This window comes from Entelurus aequoreus, linkage group LG09 (assembly GCF_033978785.1).
Source record: "Entelurus aequoreus isolate RoL-2023_Sb linkage group LG09, RoL_Eaeq_v1.1, whole genome shotgun sequence".
NCBI classification, from domain to species: Eukaryota; Metazoa; Chordata; class Actinopteri; order Syngnathiformes; family Syngnathidae; genus Entelurus; species Entelurus aequoreus.
Genome location: NC_084739.1, coordinates 25,446,907 through 25,458,103, shown reverse-complemented (window position 1 = coordinate 25,458,103; position 11,197 = coordinate 25,446,907). Strand labels below are relative to the sequence as shown.

The window sequence follows — 11,197 nt, the reverse complement described above, 5'->3', positions numbered from 1 at the left end:
CATAACGAGTTCCGTGCTGCTGTGATCGTGGCACTAATAAGAAAAAGGATACGTTTGTTTGAAGTTGATTTCCTGCTATAATTAGTCTCATATACAAGTCATGTCTGTAGTTGTTTTTATGTTGTGAAGTTCATTCTTATCTCATTATTTAGCTATAGATGTCCCTGTTGTTCAGTGATTGTTTGCTAGTGATATCAAGATTCAGTATATGCTGTTGAGTCTACGAGAGATTTATTAATCTAGTTTCAATTAGAGCACTTTGCTTTCCTGCACAACAACTAAGCTTTCAGTTTCGGTTATGAAAATCGACAACGAAAATACGGTGGATTGGACCAACAATCACAATATTTATTGCTAGGCCTTAACATGACGTTAGTTTATTTGCACAACCAGGTCTTCGTAGTTATATTTAAGCATAGCAACCACAACAAACTAATGCAATCTCTTGTTTTTTCTTTAGGTTTAGTTCTGCTCTCAAACACTACTAAGGTAGTGCAGAATTCATATATATATATATATATATATATATATATATATATATATATATATATATATATATATATATATATATATATATATATATATATATATATATATATATATATATATATATATATATATATATATATATATATATATATATATATATATATATATATATATATATATATATATATATATATTTTCCACAAGATAATACAATTTATATTTTTAAGAGCCATTTCCTTCGACACACTTTCGTTTTCTTCCCTAACTTTATTAACATTATGAACCACTTCTTTCGGGACTCTGGAAGCGCTTTCCTATCTCTCTATTTGAATGATATGAACCAAGAACAGAACAGCAATGCGGCATTTTCTGCTCAAACTTTACACTGACGCTCACTTGTTTTATTGCTACGCTCAAGCTGCTTGTCCATCGTGTGAATTAAGCCGCAAAGAAGAAAAACGGATGTAACGTCATATGCAACCAAGCAATTACATACCGTACTTCAATTAATTTATTTATTGTGAAGGCTATTGGCAGATTAATTATATTAACATAATGTTTAAACTAGGTCCTTATTCTCTTTTATTACATATAATTGTTTGATTTAAAAAAAATCCATTGTACACTAACTAAACAAAAGCAAAAACGTTCTAGTACTCATTTAACTGCTTTGGGAATAATTCACTGAGTTTGTAAACATTAACAAACAACAACAAATAAGATTTTGAGGAAATTAATATAGCAATTGAATCACTCTAGCATCGATCATATACTGGTACTACCCTTGGTATCACCAACAGTTGTTTAATGAGTCTATAGACTCATTAATCTACTTGTTCATTTCCTGTTAATAGCTGCTAATTTTCTACTGTAGCGTGGTTCCATCTACACTTCTTAAACTTTATTAAGCACTTATTTCTTGGTGTCGTTTAAAGCTATCTTAGCGGTGAGCTTAGCTATTAGCATGCCTGCTCCTCATTTGCGCTCGGTGTGTAACATGTTTAGCCTCGTCCTCCACTGATAATAGATGATAATGAAAACTTGATAATGACACTTGAAACACATTTTTTTTGTATCTTATTTGTCGTTATGGAGGTGATTATTATTAACTTAGGGCTCCACACTGTGTATGGAGATACATAATTAGCTGCTAGCTTGTCAGCCGGGGGACTAAAATAAATACAGTGTCTACCAGAGGAGATCATCCTTGGTGATCGGTTTTGAAAAACAATAGTCTGCAATGGCGATCACATACTTTTTCATTAACATCGGCCCATAAGGATCAGAGGCAGATCGATCGGCACATCCCTAATATTTGCACGGCCAGTTGCTTACCGTCGCAGTCGAACAGAGCAAAGACCACATCGCACACGTGATCCGACAACTCCACCTTGGCTACAGTGCGGGCCACCTGTTTCATGGTAACTAGGAGACGGAGAAAGCCATTAGAGGAGAAGCACAATGGTGTTTTGTGGAGGACACTGAGAATCTTTGGCTCAATAGCAGGGGAATGCTGCCATTAACAGTGAATACAAACTGATAGGTATGCAAATGAAAGAGAGAGGCTGACAGCAGGTTCAGAAGAGAATGACTGACTGAGAGGATGACGGAGAGTTACGAGAAGAAATGAAGATAGGAACTTGGAGTAAAAAAAGCCTCAGGCAAGATGAAATAATGTTGAATCTATTTAATCACATCCACGAATATTGATGAAGACTGGCAAAGAGAGCGAGGAGTACGAAAGAGTCCGGGTGAAATGTTTGCCATATTATTAAGGACTCCATTATTAGCCTTTTTTCTACCTTTGAGAGAGACAATGTGTGCACTTCAACACACACACACCATTTTGGAAACTTCCCACAAAGTGCATACAGTTCAGTAACATCACAATCCTCTCATCATTAGAGAGAAATATGAAAAAGACCAAAGTGGAAACAATAAGTGCTCACTTCTGGCTTGAAGAGTAGGAATGCAGTCAGACAACCTGGAGGATTCAAATCATTTGTAGACAAAACCGCAGACGAGACGACACAATTGCACTCACATGGCGAGTTTACTGCATGTAGAGTATATATAGCATAAGCTAAAAACTAGAGGTGGGAATCTTTGGGCACCTCATGATTCTATTATAAATCAATTATTTATACAGCTATAAAAAATATATTGTGCATAAATATTATATTGTATATTATTATTATTATATATTATAAATGTAATACATGTATTTATTGATATGTGGCTCCTCGTTTGGCTACTGGTGTATGCAGTATTTTGTCATTTCCGTTTTTTTAATTGTGCATCCGGAAAGTATTCACAGCGCTTTACTTTTTCCTCACTTTATGTTACAGCCTTATTTGAATATAGAATCAATCCATTATTGTCCTCCGAATTATACAGACAATATCCCATAATGACAATCTGAAATTTTTTTTTTAATTTTGCAATGGAAAAAAGGTGCTTCAAAGAGGAATGGCCAAAACGTCCGAAAGATAGGTGTGCCAGGCTTGTGACATCATATTCAAAAAGACTTGAGGACATAATTGGTGCCAAAGGCGCATTAACAAAGTATTGAGCAAAGGCTGTGAATACTTATGTACTTGTGATTTTTTTCATTTTTAATGCATTTGCAAAATAAAAATCACATTGTCATTATGGGGTATTGTTTGTAGAATTCTGAGGACAAAAAAAAGTGTATTCCATTTTAGAATAAGGCTGCAACATAACAAAATGTGTAAAAAGTGAAGCGCTGTGAATACTTTCCGGATGCACTAAAGACTACATATGTGAGAACTGTAGTAGCCTGTTAAGTGAACAAATAAATAAAAGTCCCCACTTGGGAAGCAGGCATCCTTGATTTCATTTTTGCGCCTTTAAAAAACACAATTTTCAAACATGTTGGCCCCAGTCGCTATAAACTTGCAGCTAAAAGACGTGTTTATATGGATATTATTGTCTCTGACTTATTAACCTATATGATAAGTTTCCCTTCTTAACTGGTTACTTTCTGTGTGTTCGCACTAAACCAGCTAACACATAACGTTAAAAGAATGTTAACTAATGGTTCTAAACTAAACGTTTAGAGAACATTAGAATCAATGCCACATTTTAGAACTTACTTTATTTAACATCGATGTTTGGACATTTGTCCCATCGATTCATGAATTGTCCCCGTTCTAATCGTGATGCATCAGAGAATCGATAATTTTTCCCACCTCTAGCTGAGACCGTATGCTGGAAACAAGCACCTTCAGGGGGATCCTGCACTCAGTGACCGTTTCAGCAAAGAATCCCAGCCATTAAATGTGCAGACAGAAAAACACTGCATTAAATGAAGAATATGCTGACTCATTGAGCAGATGAAGGCTGTAATGTTTGTCTGCTTACTTAAAAATAAACAACTTAATTAGGTGTGTATCTGAATAGAATTGTTTTTTTTAACAGGACAAAAATATGAATTATGCGTAATCGATGCACTTAAAAAACAGAATCTTGTGATTTTTTTTTTTTTTTTTGCACATTCCCTGTATTGCTGCTTGTGATGTTGTGGTAATTATGAAACTTTGTTGTGAATTATATTTCATTTTTGGGAATTTATTGAGTTATAATGGTATGTATATTATTCAAGTATTAAACAACTATTTTGTTTAAATTGCATGTGACAAAAATTTTATAAAAAAGGCTTTGTTTTTAGACACAACTTATATTTTCCTCTTTTTGAGTACTTATGTATTTGGAGACAATTTTAGAAGTAAAACAATACTGAACACTATTCTGGACCTAATTGAACAAACAAGGGTCTGTGCTCTCTTATAGGGCTAAGCTAAGGAAGTAGCTAATAAATTGATTGATGGACAAATAGAAAAGCACAGCAAGAACTGAGAAGAGATAGTGGTTGGCAGGAGGATTTATAGCTCTACAACATTGAGGAAATGAAAGTGGAGAGAAGGGCAGAGGAAAAGTGTGTCTGCACCTTTATCTATGGATGCTCCCGCCATGTGGTAGAAGCTCAACGCCGTGTCTACATCATTGACATTCTTCAGGAACGTAAAGAAATTCTCAACTTCCTCAAAAGTAATGCCCTGCACAAACAAAAACATGGCGGAAAAAAACAACAACAAATAATTGAAAACCTGTACAACATGGAACCAGTCAGGACCAGGACACTGCAATATGATGAAAAGGTCATCCAAATATTGCCAAGAGCAGGGTACGGCGCAGCAGTGACATGAATGGGCAAAGGCATTGGGCATGCATGGATGAACAGTGTGCCACCAAGTGTCAGCTAAACAGGCACAAGTGTAGAATACAACATGACTGCCACACTGCTGAACTGGTCACTTGCAAAGAAAAACAAACAATGGCAACTATGGATGTCAGTTAGGTAAGCAAGGCAAGAGAGAGATGGTCAGATGAGATATTATTGATTTCAATTTAAGTCTACTCAGCTCATTTGCAGCTTTAACCCTCACACTTGCCTTACCCAGCTCAGCCTGCCATCTGTGAAAGCTATTAACGTGATATATGCTATTTTTAAAATGGGGGAGATGGGACATATTTCACTGCAGCAGCAATAGGGATATTAACATGCTTAAGGCTGGGCTCATTAAAGTGAAGCGGAACCAGCATGAAACCACAGTCTATGGATTGTGCTGGTAATGGAGAGAGAACTTGAAAGTCTTAAAATTGCCTTCGATTTTTTTTATGTTTTCATGTCTTCTCAGCAGTCAATTTATGCGTTTTAAGCTTTGGTGAAAAAATGGCTAGGTTGAAGTAAAGTTTAAATTCCCTTATGTAAGAAACCTTGAGTTATTTTGATATGGAGTGGAATAGCGTAGAAGTAAAAATGGGGAAACCATGAGGAAAACAAAGAAGGTAAATAGATGAAAAGAAACTTTTTCTGCGTTCTGATGTTCCGGCTTTTTCATAAGAAATAGGGAAAGCTCTGCTTGTTATAGACACAGAGAAAATAACACTGTGCAGGTGGATTGCCTTAGTCTGTATTACTGCCCACTGTGTTCTTTGATACACACTTAAACATGTCTGTTCCCAGCAGGCACATTCAGGCTGTCACACTTCTCATTGTGCAGTCCAATTAGTGGAAACACCAGCAAGTTACTGTCAGAGATTCATGTAAACATAAACTGAACATACACACAGATCTACCTGTGCATCTTTAAACATCTTCTTCAATCCCTTCTGCATCTGCTTGAGTTTACGAGACTGAACACCGCTGTAGGCCAGCAGCATACCTCCAAATTGTCTCTCGGAGATTCGTCCATCAACTGGATCATTCCTCTCAAACTGGAGGGGGAAACGTACGAGAGAGACAAGTGAGGACTGAGTGCTATGCACAAGAACAAACAAATTAATAGGTTGGCACGGGAGGATGAGAAACAGTAAATTGTGGTGTCAGGCTTCAAACTGAATCAAGCACGGGAATGGGATGGTGACATTAATTCTCTGTGTGCATTTTCACAACGTTCCAGCCGAGCGTGTCTTAGCAGTAGTGGTCCTTGGCTCTGTCAGGTCAATCCTGGCGATTTATATGTGCAGCTGCTTGACAGCCACACGGCGGCCTTCTTTCTTTCACTCAGAATGTGCCAACCTCTCAAAATGCTAATTCGTAGCACTTCCGAGAAGCAGCTTGTTACTACGCTAAACAAAATAAGCCAGGGGGAATAATTTAGGGTAGATCCTTCACACCACAAAGGAGCATCTACCTTTTATGGAGAATAAAATGCTATTTAAAAAAAAAAGGGTGTAATATTGGGATTCAAAATTAAATCAATTTATCTTATCCATAGTGTTTACTCCCTATGCCAAGTAGTATTATTAAGACATAGCAGATGCTCTGACCTGCCTTAGATGCCACTACCCATTAATGTTGGATCTTATCAGCTAGACACAAACCATATAAATTAATAGAAACATGATATGCTCCATGTACATAGGCTGTGACTACACAAGGAAATATGAAGTGGAAAGAGACAGAGGTTGTATTTTGGCTTCATGGTTAAAAGACTTTGTGCATTGTTGCTGTGTGGATTTACACCCTCAGTGTAATCACATTACCTCAAGCTTAAGCACATCATGCTGCAGCTTCCTCTGAAACTCTAGGAAGCTGCCAATGGTGAGTTTTCCCTTCAGGTCTTCTCCAAAGAAGTATGTGGTGAGTGCTGAGCTGCAGCCGGCTGTCTTCAGAGTGTTTCCTGTGGTGGAGCGGTCGCGGTGTCTCATGCCCATGCTTGTCTGAGAGCGGATAATGCTCTGGACCTGAACATAGAGACAGTGAATGCATAATGACAACGCTATAAATGTTACATTGACACTGCTTACTGGCTTGCAAGCATCCTACTATCAGGAATGTTTGTCTCTGTTCTTGGCAGACAAATTAACAGTCACAAAATTACAATGGGTTAGTTGATATTTGCACACCTCAAACAGCGACCCTGTAGTACGGGTCTATTACAGTCACACACTAGTTGACATCATAACTAAGTTTGTACATACAAATATAATGTAAACATCTGAAAAGGAAAAACATTACCACAACCTTCAAGACCTCATAGATGGCTATGACCAATGCGGACTCTTAACAGGTTGGGGAGGGGTGAGCAAGAAGCAAGTACAGAGGAGGTGAGCAAAACAGTCGAGGTGCTCTTGCAATATTTAAATCATTTTTCCTCATCATCATGAACATTAACATTACTATTACAATGGTACCTCAATTTCAGAGTGCTCCAACTTAAGAGTGTTTTGAGATGAGAGCTGTCTCTCGGCTAATTGTTATACAAGCAGAAATTGGAGTTACAAGCAACACCGTCATTTGCCAAATGCCACAGTCAAACCCGTAAGATCTGCACAAAACATCTGGGGCCGTACTTATCAAGCTTCTTAGAGTGCCATTTTACACTTAAGTCCTGAGAATTTGCGAAATTTAGTCCTACTCTCAAACTTAAGAATAAAAGCTTTTTATCAACGTTCTTAAGTCTAAGAATCACTCCTACTCTCCACGATATTTAAGAGACCTTCAGAGGTGTCTTAAGTGGTTAGGAGTTGCCAGCAGGGGATGGCACTGAGGCGAGAGAGACGTGCGCGAACGTTCAGGGAACAGAACAATGTTTTTTTTTTTTTGATGACGAGCAGCTGATCAAACGGTATCGTTTAGACAGAGCGGGTATTATTTTTGTCACAGATTTAATACTTTTCGATTCCTTGTTGATTTCTGCATGTGTCTGCAGTGGGCTAGTATATATAGAGCCACCCACACCAGTTTCAAATTAGTTGCCTAATTAATGAATTGGAAAGAAAATGTTATGACAGTAGCGTATGTGTGTGGCCGTGAGGTGAGTGACGTCAGTGAGTGTGTGGGCGATAGAAGAGAGGGAGCTGTAGCGTGAGTGCCGGCGGGGACTAGTTTGTTTTGTATTATTTTGTAGTTTATTGTCAAAATATACACTCCCATTGTCCACTTAAATATTTCCAAGATATTTCTTTATTCTTAGACAACGGATTCCCTTCCGTGATTGGTCATTTCTATGGACACAGAAATGACGTCACCTAAAATTCCGTTTACGGCACATAGTAATGTCGTAATTCAGCTCTGTGTGACACTTAAGATTCAGTCCTACACTTCGCTGAAAGTGTGAGTAAGACGCTTGATAACTAACTTTTAAGTGCAGCTTTCAGCGAAGAATTTATTTACTCTTAGTCAACTCTTAGCAGACTTCTTAGGAGTAATTCTAAGAAGCTTGATAAGTACGGCCCCTGGTCTTACTCACTAGTACTATATTAATTTATAGCTAGGGATTGACAACTTGGTTTTCCAACCATGGTAAAGAAGAAAGTGAGTGTGAAGGACAGTGAAGAAGAATTGGGTGATATTCATTAAATTAAATAAATTATTAAAAACATGACCAAGCGCGTTGGCAACCTGGCGAAGCAATTTGAGTGCATCACTGCTCGTCTGCTCCATATTGAAGCAGGAGTCTAACGCCAGCCAAGAATGTTAAAATTATATCGAAACGGCCGTCATTTATCCATGAAAATATGGAAACGCTGCTGAGAGTGTGTTTTAGGGAGAAGCAGCTGGAAGGTAATACTGTAGTAGTCCACTCTCCAAGGTAAATGCTGTATATTATTATTATTATTACATTTGGGGCTGGGCAATATAACGGTATTATAGTTAATACTGGTATATTTTAGAAAGCGGTTTATATTTGAGACATTTCCACCATACCGGTATTTTTGATGTGCCTTTGTTACGGTCGTTTGCACTCCTTTGCACCTGACGGGCAAAGCACAGGGCATCCCTTTGGCTCACCTCTGCCCCTTGCGTGTTTACTTCCTTTAGCGAAACTACGTAGCCTCATTGTTTTTAGAGGTGATAACTGTTAAAGCCCTGGCAGAAGTCTGCACTCTCTGAGTGTTTACTGTGTGAGAAGCTTTAATTGGCAGTGTTGCTGATTATGGGACAAACCTGTTCAAACTCCTCCAGGTCCACTTCGCCGTCACCGTTGAGATCAAACATCTTGAACGCAATCTCAAAGTTCCTCTGGGGAGCTGACAAGACAGACACAGACAAAATCAGACAAAGTCTGAAGTCAGTGTAACATAATAAGGAAAAGACACGTCACACTGGATCGACACAGACGACAACTGAAAAGTTCAATACTGACTTGGTAATTAATTACACATCAAATGTTCTGCAACTGCCAAGTGACGCAAGTGCACATAAGTGTTTATTTACTGCTCTCTTGAGTCAATCATCATCCATGCCCAATGAAGCAAAAATACACTAATATATTACCACTAAAATGTTAATATGGCTTGTCCTTCCTAATAAGAACAAGGTCATATCGACTGCACTTACTGACACTGTGCAACACCCTTCAACATTAGTCAAACATCTGATACATCAATTTCCTGTTTATTTATGAAATACAAATGATTTGTTGGTAATTATTCACTCTAAACTGTTCTTGTTATATGTAAATGGTAATGATACAAAGTTTCAAAGCAATCTTTTTTGTAATTGTACGAAAAAAGGTATTACTGTGTTTTGAATGTAGGCATTTTTACCCACAAGCATTGTGTGGGGTTTATCAGAGCATGGAAACAGGACACATTTATGGCATTTCAAGTAGTAACAAGAAATCCATTGTATAATGTTAAATACAGCATGTCCTTCAATGTACCATCCTAGTGGCATTGTTAAATGGATTGAAACCAACCAATTGGCTGTCTGCTATGTCTGCCTAAAAAGGACATGTCCTTGAAAACTTCTGCACAGACTTTCAGCGATTAGAATAAATAGGCAAGCTAAGCTGGGGATAACATTTTAGTAGATATTGGAATTGAAGAAGTCAGCTTTATAGTTTTTATTACCATACACTGGTATACATTTAAAAAGTATGTGTAACTGTAAAACCTTGAGCAACTTCCAAATAGTCTCAAATCTAAAAGAACAAACCACCAATTAATATTACATTTAAAGATGCAAATTACCGTTCCTAATTTTAGGGAATGGAGATGGGTTTGGTATTATTGAAAAGGCGTGAGGGGCTAAATGGGGCGGGTGAAAAGAAACCAATCTACACTTACTGGACAACACAGTGGTGAGGAAGATGTAGTCGGAGAAAGAGATGAGACCACATTCTCCCAGGGAGTAAAAAATGCTGTCTTCATCTGCAAACCTCTCCCTCTCCTGGGCTATCTTCTGCTCACCACAGGCAGCAGAAAGAAAGCATCATATCAAACATACTTTAGTGTTTACACGAGTTACACTCAAAACAGCCTACCCTCAAAGACAAAACACTTCTAAAGAAACCAGTGTGCATTGGAGTGAATATGTAACAATGATGTAGTGCAATATCAGTCATGCAAGTGCTGCATACACATGACGCTATACAGGCAGGTGAGGGTGACGATGACAAATAATTAGTCCAAGTACAAACAATACACACCAGAGACTGTACTCACAGTGTGAAACTGACATTACGAGAGAGGAAACATCACACAACTGCAGCACACAAACACACTATTAAGAACTCACATCTGTAACACAAACCAAATGTATTCATTATAACAAACACCGATTTAGTTTTTTTTTACGCTTTCGCACACACGTACACAGTTAACGGTTGTATATTGTTAGCATGTGTATATTTACTGTCTTGCATGACGAGTGTGACCTTATAACATGCACACTCAGTGAGGAAAAGGTTAGATAGACACTTTCCCACAAGCAGAGACGCTCCACCAAACGAGTTGACAGAGAAAACGAAGCATGCCTTGGGAGGGGTCGTGGTATTGGGGTTGGAGGGTTTATATAGTAAGTCCTGCTGGAGTTACCTCCGTCTGTAAGAGGTCCATTTCACAGGAGGAGGAAGGAGGAGAAACAACTGTTAGAGAACAGTGCGTGGCCTCTGCTGTCTTTAGCAGGGCCTTGAACGACAAAGACACGCATTTGTATTTACACTATGCTTTCTTACACACAGTCACACACATATACATTCACACAAAACAGATGCTTCAAAGCAAAATAATATATGGGGATGCCACTCAGGATAGAGATTTTAATTTAATCCCTCACACAAAGACCGTTATTTTCCCAAAATTTCTCTAGGCTATTGTTTAGTAGTGGATCTTAAAACTGATTCGTTTCAATCAGCTATTATCACAATATTACAGTACATACATTTTTCTG

The 11,197-nt window shown here is 37.9% G+C and overlaps 1 protein-coding gene across 2 annotated transcripts in view; it reads right to left on the bottom strand.

Moving 5' to 3' along the window:
• Positions 1-11,197, bottom strand: part of micu1 (mitochondrial calcium uptake 1) — a 34,019-nt gene that overhangs the window by 2,998 nt on the left and 19,824 nt on the right. Inside the window, exons 6-12 of one of the 2 annotated variants that reach the window (XM_062058422.1) lie at positions 10,843-10,935; positions 10,093-10,207; positions 8,969-9,051; positions 6,562-6,762; positions 5,653-5,790; positions 4,460-4,568; positions 1,825-1,914 (exon numbers count right to left, since the gene is read on the bottom strand). In XM_062058422.1, the coding sequence (XP_061914406.1) occupies positions 1,825-1,914; positions 4,460-4,568; positions 5,653-5,790; positions 6,562-6,762; positions 8,969-9,051; positions 10,093-10,207; positions 10,843-10,935 (829 nt within the window). The remainder of the gene's footprint in view (positions 1-1,824; positions 1,915-4,459; positions 4,569-5,652; positions 5,791-6,561; positions 6,763-8,968; positions 9,052-10,092; positions 10,208-10,842; positions 10,936-11,197) is intronic. The other variant, XM_062058424.1, reaches the window with a different exon arrangement.